General features: G+C 45.9%; 1 protein-coding gene across 1 annotated transcript in view; it reads right to left on the bottom strand.

The window, feature by feature from the left end:
* The window catches only part of LOC132574363 (cytochrome P450 2J5-like), a 72,147-nt gene that overhangs the window by 9,261 nt on the left and 42,536 nt on the right, over nt 1–20,350 (bottom strand). The window contains exons 3-6 of the mRNA XM_060242725.1: nt 16,434–16,583; nt 11,967–12,127; nt 8,677–8,853; nt 94–235 (exon numbers count right to left, since the gene is read on the bottom strand). Of these exons, the coding sequence (XP_060098708.1) occupies nt 94–235; nt 8,677–8,853; nt 11,967–12,127; nt 16,434–16,583 (630 nt within the window). The remainder of the gene's footprint in view (nt 1–93; nt 236–8,676; nt 8,854–11,966; nt 12,128–16,433; nt 16,584–20,350) is intronic.

Here is a 20,350-nt window from a genome sequence, read left to right on the forward strand (position 1 = left end):
TGTTGATATATTAATCAGCCCCAAATTACGAACTCTTCAACAAACTGCTGAGGATAGAGTGGCGCTCATCTACAGTACACAGTTCTTACTCACCCTGGATATCTGGATGAAGCACCATGAGAAGCAGTACCCATTGCAGAGTGGCACTGACTGTTTCTGTCCCACCAAAAAGGAATTCGCTAATACAATGAACTAGGGTTTCGGTGTCATATGTTGAAGTGGGGTCATTCTTGCTCTGTTATGGACAACAGGAAATGAAATAACAATGATGTCCACAAATTGTTTCTAGAAAGAGAGGACAAGGATATAATAGGATGGACTCTACAATCTGAATATAATCTGAATATAAATCAAATAAATAAATAAATAATGAATGAATGAATGAATAATGAAAGAGCTTTTGACTGTTTTTTCATTCATAGATATATGGATGTGTAAAAAGTACAGAGAAGTTTCAGACCAGTACAGGCTACTGGGGCAGTTAAAAGGTCCAAGAGGAAAGAGGAACTCCACTTGTAACAACATTCTGGTGATTCCTGGCCCCAGGGTGGTCCGGTAGTCTTAGAATCAGGGCCAGGGCCTTCTCGGTCCTGGCCTTGAACTGGTGGAACACTAGGCTTCCCAACCCCCAGGTTCCAGCGGGGGATTCCCCCGGCTTTACAGGCTTCCCCCCGCCCCCAGCCAGCTGGCCGACGGGGGAAGCTCCTCCCCCACAGCCACCCTGTATCTCTAGATCTTGGGCAGGACCTGCAAACAGGTCCAGTTTTAAAATGTGTGTGTGCCTTTAAATTGGAGCAGGAAGTACTTCATGGGGAAGGGTTACCAACAGCAGATCTTATGAGAGTGCAGCCCCTCTGTTCGTTTAGCTTTCCTTTCGGACAAGTGAGTGTGTGTGTAAAAGAGCAGCATAGCCCTTTTACTTTACAGACCTCGTTGTGGAGGCACCAGAGACTCCTGCTTTGTTCTACTGCTTCAGACCAACACGGCTGCCCACTTGCACCAGAGACAGTTAAGCGTGTGTGTGAGTGAGAGAGAGAAAACGGGGGGAGGGGAGGGAACTCTATTATTCCCTATGGAGACTTATTCTCATAGGAAATAATGGAAAATTGATCCGCGGGTATCTGGGGCTCGGGTGTGTGTGTGTGTTTTGAGGCTGAGGCACCAGATCTGCAGCATAGCATCCAGTACCTCTCCCCAAAATACCCCCCAAGTTTCAAAAAGATTGGACCAGGGGGTCCAATACTATGAGCCCCAAAAGAAGGTGCCCCTATCCTTCATTATTTCCTATGGAGGGAAGGGATTTAAAAGATGTTTGGTCCCTTTAAATGTGATGGCCAGCACTCCCTTGAAGTTCAATTATGGTTGTCACACCCTTGCTCCTGGCTCCACCCCTAAAGTCCCCAGATATTTCTTGAATTGGACTTGGCAACCCTATGGAACACTGTGCCAGATGACATCAGGGCTCTGTGAGATCTTTTACGGTTCTGCAGGGCCTGGAAGGCAGAGACGTTCTGCCGGCTTTTTAGTTGAGTAATGGTTTATTATCTAGCTAGCATCTCCTTTCCACACACACACCCCTTAAAAAAAATCTTTGTAAGCCTCGCTCCCCCTCTTACAGGATGCTCTGGTAATCTGGGATAGAGATGGGGCAAAAAAACCTATGGGAGGGAGTCCTGTGAGTTTCATCATTCTAACTGTTTTATTCTGTTATGCTGTGTTTTATTGTACAACTATTCATGTTGTAGATCGCCCAGAGTCTGGTATAAGCTGGGATACGTGATTAATTACATTTAATAAACAACAACAACAGAAATCTATTGTGCTCTATTTTGAAAAGAGAATTAGATTGTGTGGCTTTAGCAATTATGTGAGATTTAAAAATATTCCTTATGAATTCCTGTTAAGTACAGTATCACTGTGGTTTGTGGCCATAGTCAGAAATGTTCAGGGATGGCAAAGGGGATGTTTGTTTCTGTCGTTTGAATTCATGTATATTACTGGGGTAGAGTTCTGAATTCACATTTTGATTGGGAGTACGGAACCTGAGGGTATCAAAAGTTCTAAATGTTCCACTATGGGGTGTGAAAGAAGGGAGTTGTGTCTGCAGTGTTACATGTTGTACAGTATGAAGAACTACACAAATTGCAGTGTCCCTTCTTCCTGTGGTTTAGTCTAGCATAATTGCACATGTTCCGTGTTCTGGATATTGAAAGTGTCTATCCTGAATTATCAGGTCAGATTAACAGTGGTTCAGTGGCATCAGGGAAAATTAATCTGTTTTTAAAGGTATTGCCTGTGCTCCTGCATGGGATGAGTTGGCTCTGATCTGCATTTGTCACTGTGGGTATAGAACCCAGGAATAAGTAGTAGTTAACGGGCAGCATAAGCAGGTAAATTGTAATTCCTGTGGGATTACAAATTAGGAAATGTGATATGTGGAATCCACTGCCACAGGTGGTGGTGGCGGCTACAAGTATAGACAGTTTCAAGAGAGGAATGGATAAGCATATGGAGCAGAGGTCCATCAGTGGCTATTAGCCACAGTTTATTGTTGGAACTTTCTGTCTGGGGCAGTGATGCTCTGTAGTCTTGTGTTTGTGGTGGGGGGGGGGGGGAAGCACAGTGGAACACTGGTGGACCTCTTGATGGCACTTGGGTTTTTTGGCCACTGTGTGACACAGAGTGTTGGAGTAGATGAGCCACTGGCCTGATCCAACATGGCTTCTCTTATGTTCTTATGATATTAGTACCCATTCCATGGTCCTCTGGCCTGGACTGTATCCTCCCTCTGACTTTATCCTATTATTCAGACAGGCAGTTTCAACAAAGAGTGCTAAGAGACAACAAAGAGTGTCATCCGAAGCAGAATAACACCACCTGTTAGGCTTATAGATTTCAATGGTCTCAAAAGGGTGCAACTGTTTAGGATGGTCCTGTAAGCCATCTTCGTCACTTTTGCACAAGGAATCTAATCCTGAGTAATTACAGGCACACAACTCTGCATGCAAGATCATTACCTCTTATGTATTGAGACTGGAATTTGGCCTTAGGGTCAAGCAGGGACGTGGCTGAGCTTGAGGCTCCATAACAATAGCCACCTGGATTCTGGAAGGAGGCCAATTAGGGGTCGTTAGGCCAGCTGTGAACTTATAGTTGTGTGTGATGGGTTTTTGGGTGGGGTTATTTGCATGCATATAAGCAGGGCTTTTGACCCTGCAAGCCAGTCCAGTTTTACCTTGCTATGCTGAATCACTGAATAAAGAGCTGAATTCACTATCTCCTGAGTGTCCTCATGCTCCGAACCCAGTACATTATACTGGTGACGAGAGTGGGATCCTGGTGAGTGAGATGCCCTGGCAGTCGGCACTGCACCGCACATCGCTGCACTCTGCATCCAGCCCCGCACATCGCATCGGCACTACCGGATGACATGGCTGCTGCTCCAGGACATTTCTATGAGTTCAATGTCACCACTGAGGACTTGGAGTCCTACGCCTCTCACTTCGCTTTCCTCTTGGAATCCTCCGACATCATGCTCCGAACCCAGTATATTATACTGGTGACGAGGGTGGGATCCTGGTGAGCGAGATGCCCTGGCAGTCGGCACTGCACCGCACATCGCTGCACTCTGCATCCAGCCCTGCACATCGCATCGCCAGTACCGGATGACATGGCTGCTGCTCCAGGACATTTCTATGAGTTCAATGCCACCACCGTCCTACGCCTCTTGCTTCGCTTTCCTCTTGGAATCCTCCGACATCATGGAGGATGCGAAGAAGCGAGCCACCTTCTTCTGCATCTGCAGTCACTCGATGTTCAAAATTGCCCATTCCCTGCTGTCTCCGGCCGACCTCAAAGACACGCCATACTGGAACATTGTGAACCGGCATCAAGAGCACTTCTCTCCCAAACCCTCCATCACAGTGGCCTGCCATGCATTCTATGGAAGGAACCAGGCAGTCAGTGAGTCGATTACTGCTTTTGTTACAGCTCTCTGAAGGGCGGCTCACCACTGCAATTTCAGCAACTTGGAGGAAGTCCTCCGGGACCGACTAGTGTGTGGTTTCAGGGATGAAAGAATCCAATGGAGGCTCCTTGCCAAGAAGGACCCCACGTTCCAGGTTGCAGTGGAAGAGGCCCTTGCCACCAAGACAGCAGACCAGTTCACCACTGAGGTCTGCCAGGCACCAAGCCCACTGGTTTCCCAGAGGCCCTCCACTGTGGCCCACCACGTGGACTCAGCCGAGGCCAAAGAGGTTCTGCAGCTGCCCTGACCTACTCACCACGCCTCATGCCCGACCACCACGCCACCTCACGCTGCCTTCTCGAGTCTCTGTGCCAGTTGCGGAGAGCTCCATGAGCAGAGGTCCTGCCAGTTCCGAGATGCCCCATGCCGGATCTGTGGAAAGATCGGCCATATCGCCAGAGTCTGCCACTCCAAGGGGACTCGAGATGCCAAACCACCAAGAGTCAATGCATGAGATGGAGCTCCAAACCACTTCACTCCAAGCACTACACTTACTGCATCTGCTCCAGGACACCCCAGATAAAATTTAGGTGATTATAAAGATAGAAACAGACCCTTGCCTGATGGAATTGGACAAAGGTTCCTCCATTTCAGTTATTTCAGAGGAGACCCTCAGGGGACTCTGTCCCAACGGAGGGCCTCACCTCCAGCCCTCTGAGGGGTTCATTCTCAGAGACTCTTCACAGAACGATGTGGAGATAAAGGGGTGTGGAAAGTTCCAGGTGCAGTATAGACACTTTGATGGACTTTTGGACTTGCTGGTGGTGGGAGGGCAACACACAAGTTTGCTGGTTCTATTGTGGTTTGCACCCTTGGGGTTTGCCGTCACTGGAGTGTATAGATAGCTTAACCCCTAAAGACTTGGGGAGGGTTTGCAATGAATTCCTGTCCATAGGCACAAACTATTGTAACCAACAGGGGAGCATTCAGGGTTAAGAGACTGTAGTTTGGGGTCTGGTGGCCCCAGGGATCTTCCAGAACTTAATGGACTGTCTTTTAAAAGGTATCCCTGGGGTCCAGCCCTTCTTTGATGATGTTCTGATTGCTGCTCCAATGGAAAAGGACTTCATTCATCTCCGTGCTGTCCTACAGCATTTCAACTCGGCGGGGCTAAAGATGAAGTGGGAAAAGTGCCTCCTGGGTGTTCTGTAGGTCGAGTTTCTGGAATTCTTGGTCAACACAGAGGGCATCCATCTGGCTTCCAGCAAAATCAGTGCCATAGATGCTCCGTAACTCAAATCTAAACCGGAGCTACAGGCATTCTTGGGGTTTCTGAACTTTTATCATTCCTTCCTGCCCATTAAAGCTTCATTCGGGGAACCACTTCACTGTCTCCTCGACAAGAAAGCTCCTGTGGGTCTGGGGTCAGAAGCAAGCCTCCTTATTGTGGGTCATCAAAGACCTCCTGATCTCCAACAAGGTCCTGGCGCACTTTGATGAATCACTGCCGGTTGTCCTCTCCTGCGATGCATCCTGATATGGCATTGGCACTGTCCTCGGCAATCGCCTTCTGGATGGCAGGGAGGTGCCAGTGGGTTATTACTTCCACCCCCTGACCTCGGCCGAGTGCAACTATGCAGAAATTGACAAAGAAGCGCTGGGCATTGTTGTGGGAGTAAAAAAGTTCCATAACTGCCTCTGTGGGTGGCTATTCACCATTGCCATGGGCCACAAGCCCCTGCTTGGCCTACTTGATTATGTCCGGCAGACCTCCCAGATGCTACATCCCCAGGTCCTGCGCGGGTCCATTTTTCTCATGGGCTACCAATACAGCACATAAGCACAGGCTGGGAAAGGCGATGGGGCACACCGATGCCCTCAGTCACCAGCCGTGGCAAGCCCAAGACCTGGATCTTTTGGACTTGCTGGTGGTGGGAGGGCAACAGCCCACCCGATCCTACTCATCAAGGATCTCTCTGACCAACCTTTGTAACCCGTAGTCAACACCTGCTACTCGGGTAAGGACCACATCCTCTCCCGCTTCCTTGGCTGGGTGAGGAGGGGGTTGCCCACCAGCTGGGTGGGCCCAGAATTTACAGCTTTTTCCTCGTGCCAGGAGGAATTCTCTTCCCACAAGGGATGCCTACTCTAGGGAAGCTGGGTGGTTGTTCCCAAACCTTTGCACCATCAAGTTTTGGAAGCCCTGCATGAGGCACACTCAGGCATCATGAGAATGAAAGTGCTCACCCGCAGCTATGTGTGGTGACCAGGAATGGACAGTGAAATTGAGGCCTGGGTCAAGAGATGCCAGGCCTGCCAGGAAACCCGATCAGAACCACCCTGCGCCCCCGCGCAACATTGGGAGTCCACCCACAACTCCTGGTGCCGGCTACACTTGTACTTTGCGGGCCCATTCCAGGGGCAAATATTCTTCATTTTGGTGGACTCATACACCAAGTGGTTGGAGGTAGTCCTGGTCACTTCCACCTCCTCCCGAGTGGCAATCCAAGCACTCCAAAAGATTTTCTGCACCCACGGCATCCCAGACATGGTAGCCACTGTCAACAGAACAGCGTTCACATCGGAAGAGTTCCAAGAGTTTCTGGGTCGTTAACTCATCAGGCACATCCGCTCTGCCGCGTTCCACCCAGCCATCAATGGACAAGTGGAACAGATGGTGCACACCACTTAGGAGTATCTCCAGGGACTGATTTCACGGGGACTGGGACCACCGCCTAGTTGCATTCCTTTTTGGCCACCAGGTAACTCCAAGCGCAACAACGGGTCACAGCCCAGCAGAGCTCCTCATGGGCCAGAGTGCCAGGATGCGCCACAAGGGTTTTTCCTGAGAGACCCCGTATACGCCTGGAACTTCAGCAGTGGCCCCACCTGGATCCCTGCCTGAGTCATCCGAGTCACAGGCCCTGTTTCATACGAGGTATCTACCGATGGGGGCCAAGTCCTGTACAGACATGTGGATCAATTCTGCCGCTGCATGCTTCCTGCCGAACCAGACTTTATACCAGACACCTCGAAGCAACCCCAGTCAGCACTGCTGCAGGAGCCAGAGGGAGTTAGCAGCCAGTCAGACTGCCAGGAGCTGGAGAAACCCTGCAGGGTGCTTCCACCATCCCTGACTCTTGACCACTCCGCAGCGACAGCCTTCCACTAGTACAGCGCCAGCAACCGTGACAAGGGAACCTGACTCCTCGGTTGCGCCAGGTGTGCTTCATCGTTCTAACCAGGAGTGACGGAAACCAGCACATCTTAAAGGCTATGTTTGTTGGGGAACTTTTTTGGGGAGGGGGGGAGGAGTGTTATGTATTGAGACTGGAATTTGGCCTTAGGGTCAAGCAGGGACGTGGCTGAGCTTGAGGCTCTATAACAATAGCCATCTGTATTCTGGAGGGAGGCCAGCAGGGGTCGTTAGGCCAGCCGTGAACCTATGGTTGTGTGTGATGGGTTTTTGGGTGGGGTTATTTGCATACATATAAGCAGGGCCTTTGGCCCTGCAAGCCAGTCCAGTTCTACTTTGCTATGCTGAATCATTGAATAAAGAGCTGAATTCACTATCTCCTGAGCATCCTCATGCTCTGAACCTAGTACATTATATTATCACACATTAAGTGCAACTGAACAGTCTTATAGTGCATTCACAATACACTAAATGGAGAGCTGCTTTGGTGTAGTGGTAAAGTGCATGGACTCTTATCTGGGAGAAGCGGGTTTGATTCCCCACTCCTCCACTTTCAGCTACTGGAATGGCCTTGGGTCAGCTACAGCTCTCGTAGGAGTTGTCCTCAAAAGCGCAGCGTCTGTGAGAGCTTTCTCAGCCCCACCTACCTCACAGGGTGTCTGTTGTGGTGGTGGTGGGGGAGGTAAAGGAGACTGACTACTCTGTGACTCTGAGATTCAGAGTATAAGGGGGGATATAAATCCAATATCATCTTCTTCTTAAATAATGCATTTTACATCCGGATTTTTACTGTGTAAGAATAGCAAAAATCTTGATGTAAAATGCATTAATGGTGAATGCCCCATTAAATGAATTCACCATATGTTTTAGGTCTTGATTATATATTTTAAAGCTTTAAAAATCTTTATGTTTAGAATTAACAGTTGGGAACTCCCATTAGTTCATCTTTGTATATTCTGAATGCCCCCTATGATGGACAGCCCTTAAAACAGGCTTCAAAATGCTGTACTATCAGAGTATCAGGAGGGGAAGAGTTTAAATTGCCTCAAGAATGAAGAGCTTCGAGTGATAGGCTACTCCAAGCTCTCTGATGGGCCAACTCCAGCTAATGCAGTGGAGGTTGTCACACCGCTCATCAACTTTCTTCTGATCTTCCTGATTTTTCTCCTCCTCTTTATTTGTTTATTTTTTTTCTTGTTTTAGGCTTGGGATGGTGCCAAGTTGTATTCCTCATTCCTCTGTAGGTTATGAACACTGGCAAGAATTATTGAAATCACAACACTTTACTTGCTACAGGACAATTCTTCACAGAAAATTGTATTTGTATAGCATATTCATTTGTTTAGATCAACTGGTTACTATTATGCACAAATGCTTATGTCCCACCTGTAGTTTATGTTATTTTAATGATTTTAATTACCTTGTAAATGAGTTCAATCATAAATAAACTTCTTATATAAGAGGGGATATAACAATGGTTCAGAGGTGCTGAGTTCAGAAAGTGGATACTTACTTCCTCTATCTGCAGTAGATAGTAGTCAATGAAATCCTGTGGATCATTCCCTGCAAGTTTCGTCTTATGCATTTCTATCTCTTTCCTTGCTTGTGCAAAGATAACATCTGCTGCGGCATACACCTCCTTGTATGGCCCTTTGATATGTTTCATGAGCCATGGGGCCGCTTCATAGAGCTGCAGGGGGAAAAAACGTAAATTCTGCACTTCAGTCAACAGGCTGAGCAGCCCCTTCAGCAGGGCTTTTTTTTTTGTTAACAAAGCCCAGCAGGAACTCATTTGCATATTAAGTCTCACCCCTGACATTATCATTGTTTCACACAAGGCTTTTTTGTAGAAAAAGCCCAGTAGGAACTCACTTACATATTAGGCCACACCCCCTGATTGCAAACCAGCTGGAACTGCATTCCTGTGCGTTCCTGCTGAAAAAAAAGCCCTGCCCTTCAGCGTCAGGTTCTTGACAGGAAGCACAGTAATTCTTAGTGAATGAAGGACTGTTCCTGGGTCAAGATTTGGATGACAGGGAGGAGACGAGTGAATGGTATCCTAAATTTTTGATAGTTCTCAGTTTCCAAAACACAGCTAGAGGAAGTCGTTGGTTTTAGTAGCTAATTAGCAGGACTGCATTGCTAAGTTCTCAGTTGGAGGAAGAAGGTATCCTTGACTGATGGGTGATTTCTCACATCAAAACAGGAGGCAGGGACAAATCACAGCTTTCTTTGAGCACTGGTGGGAGGCGCTCTCCTCTGCCATTGGCAGTTCCTTTCCTGCCTTCTGTGGGGAGTGAGGTGATATTTGGAAACTTTGCAGTGCTTGTAGGGCAGCTTTCCCCTCAGCTTCCTACTTTTTGCAGTACTCTCTTTCCTTCACTTACCTTGTTGAAGATTGTTCTGGGGGCAAAAATCCTCTCTCAAGTTGTGCTGTCAACTGAGACAATGGCTGAGAGAAGATCATCTTTCTTTGAGAACTGTAATGTTTTATTTGTTATTTATTCTAATTTTATTTGTTTGTAAATTATAATTTTGTTGTTAACTGCCCTGAGCCTGGCTATTAGGAAGGGTGATTTAAATAAATAAATAAATAAATCTACACCAGAATGTGAAACCACAGGGTACTTGCTTCCAGCTCTGAGGTTTGCCATTATACAGTTTTGTCACCAAGTCCCTGGAAACATGAGAAAGCACGGGACCATACCAACAACAAACTTAATCCAATGTAGGACAACTGCCATTGGCACAGGATAGCAGAGTGAGTCATCCCCCCACTCAATTGTGAGACCCCCCGTATCCTTAGGCTTGGGAATTTTGATGGAGACTGTGGCCCAAGATCTGGCCACTGGAGTCACTGCAATCATCTAGAGCAGGGGTGTCAAACATGCAGTCTGGGGGCCGTTTCAGGCCCCCAGAGGGCTCCTGTCAAACCCCCAAGCAACTGGCTGTCAACTGCTTCCTTCTCCCTATATCTTGCTTCCTTTGCATAATAGCTTGCTTTGCAAGGCTTACTCAATTGCACAGCAGTGGTAATGAGCCAAGCCTTTCTTCCTTCTATTGGCTGAGGCTCCTCCCCCTCCTGGTTCCCTAGGGAAGGAAGGAAAGAGCCAGAGTTTTCTTTGTCCAGTCCCCTGGATCCCATGGAAGAGATACAAAGAAAACACCTTTAAGACCAACAAGTGCTAATGTTTTAAGCATGTTTTAAGTTTTTTTTTTAAAAAAAAAATCCTTGAGCTTCTCTGTGTCCTTTTAAAGTTTCAATCTCTGCTACCTAATTTTAAATAGGTACACACATGACCCAGCTCGACATTGCTCGACCCAACCCGATATGGCCCTGCCCAACAAGGTCTCATTTATGTCATATCTGACCCTCATAACAAATGCGTTCAACACCCCTGATCTAGAGAGGAAAAACACCATAAGACAGACCATCCATCCATCCATCCATCCATCCATCCATCCATCCATCCATCCATCCATCCAGCCAGCCAGCCAGCCAGCCAGCCAGCCAGCCAGCCAGCCATCTGTTGAAGAGGCTCAAGAATCCTGCACAATTCAGCCATCCAGAGGTCATAAGTGGCAAGAACCCAATCCCTGCACAGCCAGCAGAGAAGAGCGAAGCTATCCAGCTTCACCAGACTGAGGATCCAGGAGGGGAATGCAATTATTGCAAGGGGTCAGGAATTCACACATGTTCTAAACACTGTCATTTTGAACTTTTGATCAATGGTTATGTACAACTACTATCACATTGGGAGAGTGTGTGTGTCCGTGTGTTATGTTGTAAAAGATTCCTTATACTCAAAAAAGGCTGTGAACCTTTGGTATAGTGTATGTATGCCATCTATATAGGTTTATATTAGACTTTTGATATTTTGAATGAAAGTTCTTCATTGCACTTTAGTGATTTGATCACAAATGTTCTTGCCTTTGTTTGCTAGGTTTGGTATTGCAACTTGCTCCCTCAGATTTGACCAATATTTCCCCAAGCATTTACTGCAGCATCTCTTAAGGACAGACTGGGTGCGATCAGATGGGCAGGTTGTCATGGCAGGATCTCGCCTTTTAAAAATCTGTTTCATTTTGCACTGCTTTGTGTCGATCACTTGGCAGCCTCTAAGCCAGCATCAAAGCCGCATGGGCCCGTGGTTGGTCATGCACATCACTCATCTGCTGCAACCATGGCCTTGGGTCTGGGTTTGGGGTTTTTTTGCCAAATTCCCACTGTGTATGCACAGGGGCAGACAAGCGCACAAGCGCTCCTGGCCCAGTTCTATGGGGGCTCTGAAGTGCACCTTGGAGCGGGGTTGTAGGAAAAAAAAGAACACTCTGGAAACCGAGTGGAATGATCACCCTGCTCAAGTGTTTATGAAACAACAGTTCCTTCTGCTCTTGTCAAGTAGTAGGTGATATGAAGGAAAGACCTCTGCTATCTCACACCAGAAGGTAATATTCCCTGTCAGTTGCTAGATGGTGACAGGAACACCAAACTGGTCGCCAAATCTCTGTCTAGCATATTTCTCTTCAGTAAATACTGTATGATTCTTTTAGTCATTGCGCAAGATCATCTGCTCAAAGGAGTTCTGAAAAGGAAAGCAAGTAAGAAAGACCTCTCCGCCTGTGACCCTGGAGAGCTGATGCCTGTCAGAGTAAACAGTACTGACTTGGAGAGACCAACGGCCTGATTGAACAAAAGGCTGTTTCATGTATAATACCGTTCTCCCAGCATTAGTTTACCATCCATGCAGTGAGATGCCCTAATCTCTCCCCAAGACAATCGCAAAGCAAAAGACTACTCACAAGATGAAAGAAAGTACCTCCAAAATGTACACCAAAATTCAGGGCTTGCATCAGCTTGAGAAATTCTTCATCATCAGCAGAAAACTGATGTCCAAAAACCAGAGCACAGATCACTTTGGCGACTGAAGAAAAGAAGTGTACTGAAGGGTCAAAAGGCTGCCCTGAAAACCAAGAGATATGCAAAACATTGACAATTGTTTTAATTCTCTTGTTAATATAGAGAATGAAATTTCTTAAGACAGGAAACAGCTGAATATGAGATTATCTCTTTTGATTCCAACCCCCCCCCCTCCTTTGGTGAGACAGATGTAGGCTAATTTTGATGCTTTCTGTAAGAGGAAGAAGTTACCATTAATTACTCAGAGGGAAAAGGTAGTGGTTTTTGTAAAGCTATCTGAGAAATATGAGATCTCACTGAACAGTGTAAATCTAAATATCTTGGGATACATTTAATTAAAAACTGAGTTGGAGAATTCATTACAATGTCATAGACTATTCAGCACATTATGAGAATTTTTTAAAAATTCCCAAAGGAGGTCAGCAAGTAGATCCTACCCTTAACATTTATGTGAGGAAAGTACCTGCACAACTTTGTTACTGGGAGCCGAGCTTTGAGGTAACTGTAATAATAGGAAGATTATTTTTTTAAAGAACATAACATAAGAAAAGCCATGTTGGATCAGGCCAATGGCCATCCAGTCCAACACTCTGTATCACACAGTGGCCAAAAATTTATATATATATATATATATATATATATATATATATATATATATATATATATATATATATATGTGTGTGTGTGTGTGTGTGTGTATACACACACACACATATATATATACACACTGTGGCTAATAGCCACTGATCGACCTCTGCTCCATATTTTTATCTAACCCCCTCTTGAAGCTGTCTATGCTTGTAGCCGCCACCACCTCCTGTGGCAATGAATTCCACATGTTAATCACCCTTTGGGTGGAGAAGTACCTCCTTTTATCCATTCTAACCCAACTGCTCAGCAATTTCATTGAATGTCCACGAGTTCTTGTATTGTGAGAAAGGGAGAAAAGTACTTCTTTTTCTACCTTCTCCATCCCTTGCATAATCTTGTAAACCTCTATCATGTCACCCTGCAGTCGACATTTCTCCAAGCTAAAGAGCCCCAAGCATTTTAACCTTTTTTCATAGGGAAAGTGTTCCAAACCTGAACTTTTTCAAATGCTATAATATCCTTTTTGAGGCATATTAGGCCACACCACCTGCTATCAAGCCAGGCTGAACTGCGCTCCTGTGCGTTCTTGCTAAAAAAAAAGCCCTAGTTACAGACCACACCGAAGAATTTTACACTTTGGGATCCTCTGTAGGGAGAAATTGCTTCAAGGGCTCTCTTTGCTTTAAGAAGTCTTAAAGCAGCAAGTCCCTTGGAAGACCCATCTTCTACAGTGCAGACAGATGGAGAGACTGTGCACAGGGAATGGAATGGTGCCTCAGAGGGTCTGTTTATCATGTTGGTGGCTTCTCTAGTACGGTTCCTACAGTTCTAATTCCCTTGACCCCTCGGGGTATGGCTCAGAGGTTCAGCAGCTGTGATCGGTTGTGCTGGGGCAGTGCCTGGATACTACGGTCAAGTGGCTGTGGGAGAACAGGCAGAAACTGAATCCAGGCAAGATGGAGATAGCACTGGTTGGAAATGTGGAGGTCAGGGAAGGGATTGCTTTGTCCACATGAGATCGTGTAGCCCTGAAACTGACCCATAGTTAAGAGCTTAGGGGTTTTTACTGAATCTGACAGCGTTGTGAAATGATCACAATAGATATGTGTGTTCACTTGCTCTTGGTGCAAAGTCTGGATCCCCTCCTGGATTCCATCAGTCTGACCACACTGACTGACCCATGCTTCTGTGACTTCAAGGCTGGGTTATTGCAGTGGGGATGCCCTGAAAATTATCTGGAGGCTTCATTTGGTACAGAATATGACTGCTTGTTTATTGGTGCAAACCCAGAAGTGGGAGCATAATGCTCCCATTATGAAGCAGCTTCATTTAAGAGGTTGGTCTTGGCTTTAGAAGGCTTATTCGGCTTTCGAGCTGCCTACTTGAGGGACCTTGTGCAATGTCTCTGGTCCTCTTCTCCTATTGAAGCTTTCAATTAGATCCATTTTTCCAACCATCATCCTGATGTGCTTTTTTATAACAATGGCTTCCTGCGCTTTGTGACAATTTGGTGGTGGTGGGGGGATTTGAGGAAGGCCTTACTTTGTCCAGTTCTGCATGCAGTGTAAGACTTTTCACATATGCCTTTGACAAGCACAAGACTTGGTGGTAGATACAGGGGCTAATTGCTGATTATTATGATCCTTTTGATGTTAATGTCTTGTTGGTATCTGTGGCTTTTGTAAGCTGTCTTAAGTTACTGTTTCAGGGGAGAAAGGCAGCATGTGATGCTTTATGACATAAAAATCAGCCCCTAGATATTGCATCTCTTTGATTTCAGGTTTCTCCCTGAGGGTTCCTGAAAAATGTAGTTGACTACAAATCACTCTTGGCTTATAGGACTTCCATTCTTTCCTTGAATCCACTCCTCTCATGCTTGCAATACAGAAATTAGTTAAGAACATAGGTTGTTTGGTTTGTTCTGCTGCCAGGATACAATTCCACATTAGTCACATCTTGGACAGCCATTTCCCAATAGTGTCAAAATCTGATATTTTCCTAGCAGGAATCATTCATCTTTTGGGGCACTCATCTAACACTTATGGTCAGGTGAACAATGACTTACTTTCTTTGAAACAAGACTCCCATTTATATGTTAACGCTGCATATAAAGGATGATCCGATTTAGATTCCTTACAGTATTAAAAAATCCCATATTGTTGTCCCGTAGTCCTAGTTTTGGATGGTACTAGCAGGGTTACCTTGACAGACTGTGATTTGTTCTTTTGACCCACAGTAATCAATGGAAGAAGCAGGAAGCTTGCCAGTCCTCTAGGATCCTCCAGTTTTGCAGGCTTCTCCTCACTGTGAGCCAGTCGGCCAGTAGGAGAAAGCCCTACCCCAACAGTCACCATGTGCCTTAAAATCTCAGCAAGTGTAGAAGAAGCTTGCAAACTGCTTGTGTTCTGCACTGTGTGTGTGCCTTTAAATGTCAGCAGGACAAAAGCTGCATGGGTGGTGTGAGCAGGCATATCCAGATGGCTCTTTTTGGTGACTGCATGAAGCATGTGAGAAACGAAAAGAAGCAAGCACAGTTCCTCTGATTGTTTTGCATTCATTTCAGAAGTTGTGTGTATAGTTCTTAAACACTGTATAGTTGTGTGTATAGTTCTTAAACACTGGAAACAAAATGATGTAATTTCAATTCTTCTTTGGGAAGATGACTTATTGAAACTTGCAGCTTTTGAAAAAATATCGTTTTCTGGTCGTAGACAAATGTGTCGTTTTAATGAGATTTGGAGTCCATTTAGCAAATGATGAATGTTTAGCTGATTTGATTTGATATCGTTGTAAACTGTATCGCTTTACTTTTCTTGTATTCACTATATGAAAGTTAGGTTGATGTTCTTCTTTCTGATATCTATTAATGTTTAACTTGAGTAACTATTGTAATTTTATGCACTGGGGTTTCACACAAAATAAAATAAAAAAAAAGAAGTTGTGTGTATAGTAAAATGGATAGTACAGATTTAACTAGAACCAGATTATGAGATGGAGAAAAACTCCACCCCCCCCAGGCTGCTCTCCTTTCATATTCCTGTGTTAGACTGAAGAAGCTTGTTGAAATACAGCAGATAGTTACGTTCAGCAATTGCTGTGAGTAAAGTGATCTATACCATTTTGCCTCAGTAAGTTCACAAAAGTGTGGGCTTGCAAACTATGTTTATTTTGACTGCTTTGTGTGTGTGTCCCTTAATAAAGCCATTCTTGAAATTGCTTCCAAAGCCTGACAAGGGGAACTGCACTGCTGTATATTTATTTAGGCAATGGAAAAGCCTCCATGCTCCACCCCCAAAGCTATCTCCAGAGTCAGACATGGTAAGAAACAGACAAGCTGTTTTGTGGCTTGAGAGAGTCAGGCCATACTAAATACTCAGGGTGTCTAAAGAAGAATTCCAGAACAGTGGTCGTAGCACAGCAAAAAGAAACTGTCCTAACATACCTTAAAAACTAACTTTAAAAATTGGTGGTGGGGGGCAGGCAACAGTAAGATGGCTACTGGAGTTCTGGCCCTGCTGGCGGGCCTCCTGATGGATCCTGGGTTTTGGCCACTGTGTAACATAGAGTGTAGGACTGGATGGGCCATTACCTGATCTAACATGGCTTCTCTTATGTTCTCATGTTCAAACAGTTTGGAGCACCTTGAAAAGGCAGCACTAAACTAGTTTACACATCCAAGAAGAAACGTAGCAGAAGACAGTATTCATAAAAGATTTCTGCAGAGCAGGACATGCTATCTCAGTACCAGTAAAACATACCGTTTTCACGTGCAAAAGTCTCCACAAGTTGAAGGGCCAGATCTTCTATTTGTCTCTGCAGAGACTTCTTTCCCATCCCCAGCTTCCGCAACGTAACTAATCCAAACTTCCTCTGCTGCTCCCAGATGTGGCCATTAGATGCTACGATACCTGAGGCCGTCAAAAGCAATGAGACACTATACCTTGTAGAAATTCATGTTAACAATCATTTAAGTCGTCAGCCTAGAAACCGTGAACTCTCATGTTATTCATATCTAAGCATTCAAGCGCTACCTTCTGTGTAAGAATGAAGATTCTGATAATGCTGGGTTGTGGCACATGTTTCAGAATTCAGAGTATGACATTGTGAGGAATGTATGGTGGGAAATCTCGGGATGCTGTTTGTCATCTAAAGAGACAGCTGGGAGATGGCAGTGTGAACTTCCAGCTTTGGAAATCCCTTGGAGAGGGGTCAGGACAACTCTCATGACCCTTCCTCCCAACTGAGTGGGAAACTTGTCACTTCATCCCTGGGGTACAGCAAGAAGTTGCAGGGGAAGGGGCAGAATGCTAACTTTCAGCTGAAAGCCATACAACATCACTTATGTGTTCAGTGTGTACTCATCTATGCTGTCAAGTTAAATCCTGAAAACAAACACTGGACTCATACAGCCAGCTAGATGACTCTCTGTTGTCATATCCAGTGCCCTTTTCTCATTACACCTCTACTGTTCTTGCCTCTCCTTCATTTATTCTCGTACCACCTGGTGTAACATCCAAATAATTAGAGGCAGAGCTTTTTTTGTATAAAAAACCCAGCAGGAACTCATTTGCATATTAGGCGATGCCCCTGACATTAACATTGTTTTTACACAGGGCTTTTTTTGTAGAAAAAGCCCAGCAGGAACTTATTTGCATATTAGGCCACACACGCTGATGCCAAGGCAGCTGTTCCCACTCAAAAAAAAGCCTTGGTAAGATGTCATAGTTCCACTGTACTCAGTATTGGTCAGGCTGCACCTGGAATATTGTGTGCAGTTCTGGAGGCCTCACTTCAAGAAGGATGTTGGCAGAATGGAGTGGGTACAGAGGAGAGCGAGGAGGATGATCAGGGGCCTGGAGATGAAGCCCTATGAAGAAAGGCTGAGGGACTTGGGAATGTTCAGTCTGGAGAAGAGGTTGAGGCGGGAGGGACATGATTGTTCTTTTGAAGTATTTGTAGGGCTGTCATTTAGAGGAATGCAGGGAGCTGTTCCTGTGGGCAGCACAGGAGAGGACTCCCAATAATGGGGTTTAAATTAAGGGCAGGAAGGTACTGGATGGATATAAGGAAAAACTTTGTTACAGTCAGAGTTGTACAAGAGTGGAATCAGCTATCCAGGGAGGTGGTGAGCTCCCCCTCACTGGCAGTCTTGAAGCAGTGGCTGGACAAACACTTGTCAGGGATGCTCTAGACCAGGGGTGCAAAACATGTGGCCCGTGGGATGAATCCAGTCTGCACAGGACTCAAATCTGGCCCCCAAGCATCTTCCTTCTGCTTACTTTTCAGGGCTGTTGCTGCAGCTCCACCATCACTTGCATATTTCCCAGCTTCCTCAGTGTCTTTTTGTTTTCAGTTTCCTGCCTCTTGCCTCCCTCCCTCTCTCTCCCCCTCTGCCTCTCTTTCCCTTCCCCCCTTCACACACACACATACACAGAGGTCCACGGCTGCTTCCTGTTTCATGCAGGAGAGATATGAAGACAAGCTCCCCCCTCCCCTCATAGACATACACAGAACTTCTGCTTCTTCCTTGGGGCTGCTCCTGTTTTGGGAAGGAAGACTGAGGGCGTTTTCGCACTGACCTTCAAGTGGCGCGACCACCCTCTTCACACCGGAGGATCTGCCCGGATTTCGCACAAGAAGCGCCGGCGCACCCAAAAGAGCCGGCTACTTCCGTCGCGAAACCCGCTCAAACGTTTTCCTGCTTCTTGGCGGTTTCCGTTTGAGCGGGTTTCGCGACGGAAGTAGCCGGCTCTTTTGGGAGCGCCGGCGCTTCTTGTGCAAAATCCGGGCAGATCCTCCGGTGTGAAGAGGGTGGTCGCGCTACTTGAAGGTCAGTGCGAAAACACCCTGAGTGAAGGAAGAGAGAAAGAGCAACCTTAGTTGGAGTCACATGGCAGGTTTAAGATAAACAATGTTGTATTCCAGGTAGAAGCTTTTATGTGCAAGTAGACGTCTTCTGAGAGAGGGTGGGAGGGTGAATGGATTCTTCTAACAACCACAATGCACTCTTTTTGTGGGCTTATTTTGAAAAGTTGTCTTTAAAGAAGATTGGATTTCTCTGTTCCTATCTGGATTGGTCCTTATTCCTTGGAGGGTGATTTCAGATGCCAAATAATAACAGAACTCATTGGTAATGAGACAGGGAAACTAGCTCTCAGTTTAGTCCTGGAGGAGGCATTGGCCGTTTTCCCACTTACCTTACCCCAGAGCAACGTCCGTCTTCACTGCGCTGCGTCTGCGCGGATTTCGCACAAACTGCTGCACCAGGAAGAGCCGCGTAGTCCCGGGGCTTTTGCGTCGCAAATGTAAACCTGCTTTTTGGCGGTTTACATTTGCGACGCAAAAGCCCCGGGACTACGCGGCTCTTCCTGGTGCTGCGCAGCAGTTTGTGCGAAATCCGCGCAGACGCAGCGCGGTGAAGAGGGACGTCGCTCCGGGGTAAGGTAAGTGGGAAAACGGCCATTGTCTTGAGCTTCATTATCAAATGCAAATAATCAGTCTTTCTAATCTACCTTTGAAATTCCGTTGTAAGAGCACTACTACTCTTAGGTCAGCAACTGAATGTTGTGATTTCTAATGTCATATTATGTCCATTTATTCTTTGCATCCTCCTGAACGGAATCCTCCTGGATAGAATGGATACCTAGTTTTCCTGTCTCATTACCAATGTTTAATGTACTGAGTGACGAGACGTGTTGAAGGCAACATGCTTTATTAGTGAGTACATCACAGGGCAAGGCAACGCGGGCCGGGTCCTGATTATATACATACCCCGGAACAACCCTCAGTCTGGCCAGGTCCAATCCTGGCCAGTTAAACTTCCCGCCACAGATCTTGATTGGCGGAGCGTATTTGCGGAGCTACATCCGGGGACCAGTGGACTTCCACTGGTCACCTCCGTAGCGTCCACTGTGTTGTAATTTCGGGACTGAAATGCAAGACACAACACAATGCTAGTATCTTTACACCTACTACCCCTCTGTATATCCCACCTAATCCAATCAAGACTGCTATTGCCATTTGACATCTGAAATTGGGTTTATACAGTTTATATCTCTGGTATCTCATGTTATACTTTATGGCCTTCATGGCATGGCCCAACAAAATGACAAATGTCAGATCCAGTCCTTGTAACAAATGAGTTCAACACCTCTACCCTAGGGTGATCATCTATTGAGTAGGGGGTAGAACTAGATGGCCTATATGGTCCCTTGCAACTCAGAGATTCTATGATTTGATCTGAAGATGCCAGGGATGAAAGCAGTGTTTGCAGAAGAGGACAGTGGCCAAAATATGGTTGGAGGCATATTTTCTTCTGCCATCCTCTTCTGTACACCATCTTTCTCACCCCGGTATCTCTTAACGGATGTGAAAGACTACTACTTGAGATCCTGGACAGTTGCTGCCAGTCAGAGTATACAATATTGAGCTTGATAGATCAATGATCAGACCCAGTAAATAGTAGCTTCACCTCCATTAACAGAACAGCTATTTCAGGCCTGTAGCAACTTTTGGTCTTTTGAGTGCTTCTCAAAACCCACTAGTTCCCCATGGACTATCCTTGGATCACAAAAATCTAATTCACAAAAATTCAAATTCAAAAGCTCATTGGGCAGAACAATACCATCCCTGTCCAGAAGGCACACCATTTTCTGACAGTCCAATCCATTGCTGC

The sequence above is a fragment of the Heteronotia binoei genome, chromosome 6 (assembly GCF_032191835.1).
Source record: "Heteronotia binoei isolate CCM8104 ecotype False Entrance Well chromosome 6, APGP_CSIRO_Hbin_v1, whole genome shotgun sequence".
Taxonomy (NCBI): domain Eukaryota; kingdom Metazoa; phylum Chordata; class Lepidosauria; order Squamata; family Gekkonidae; genus Heteronotia; species Heteronotia binoei.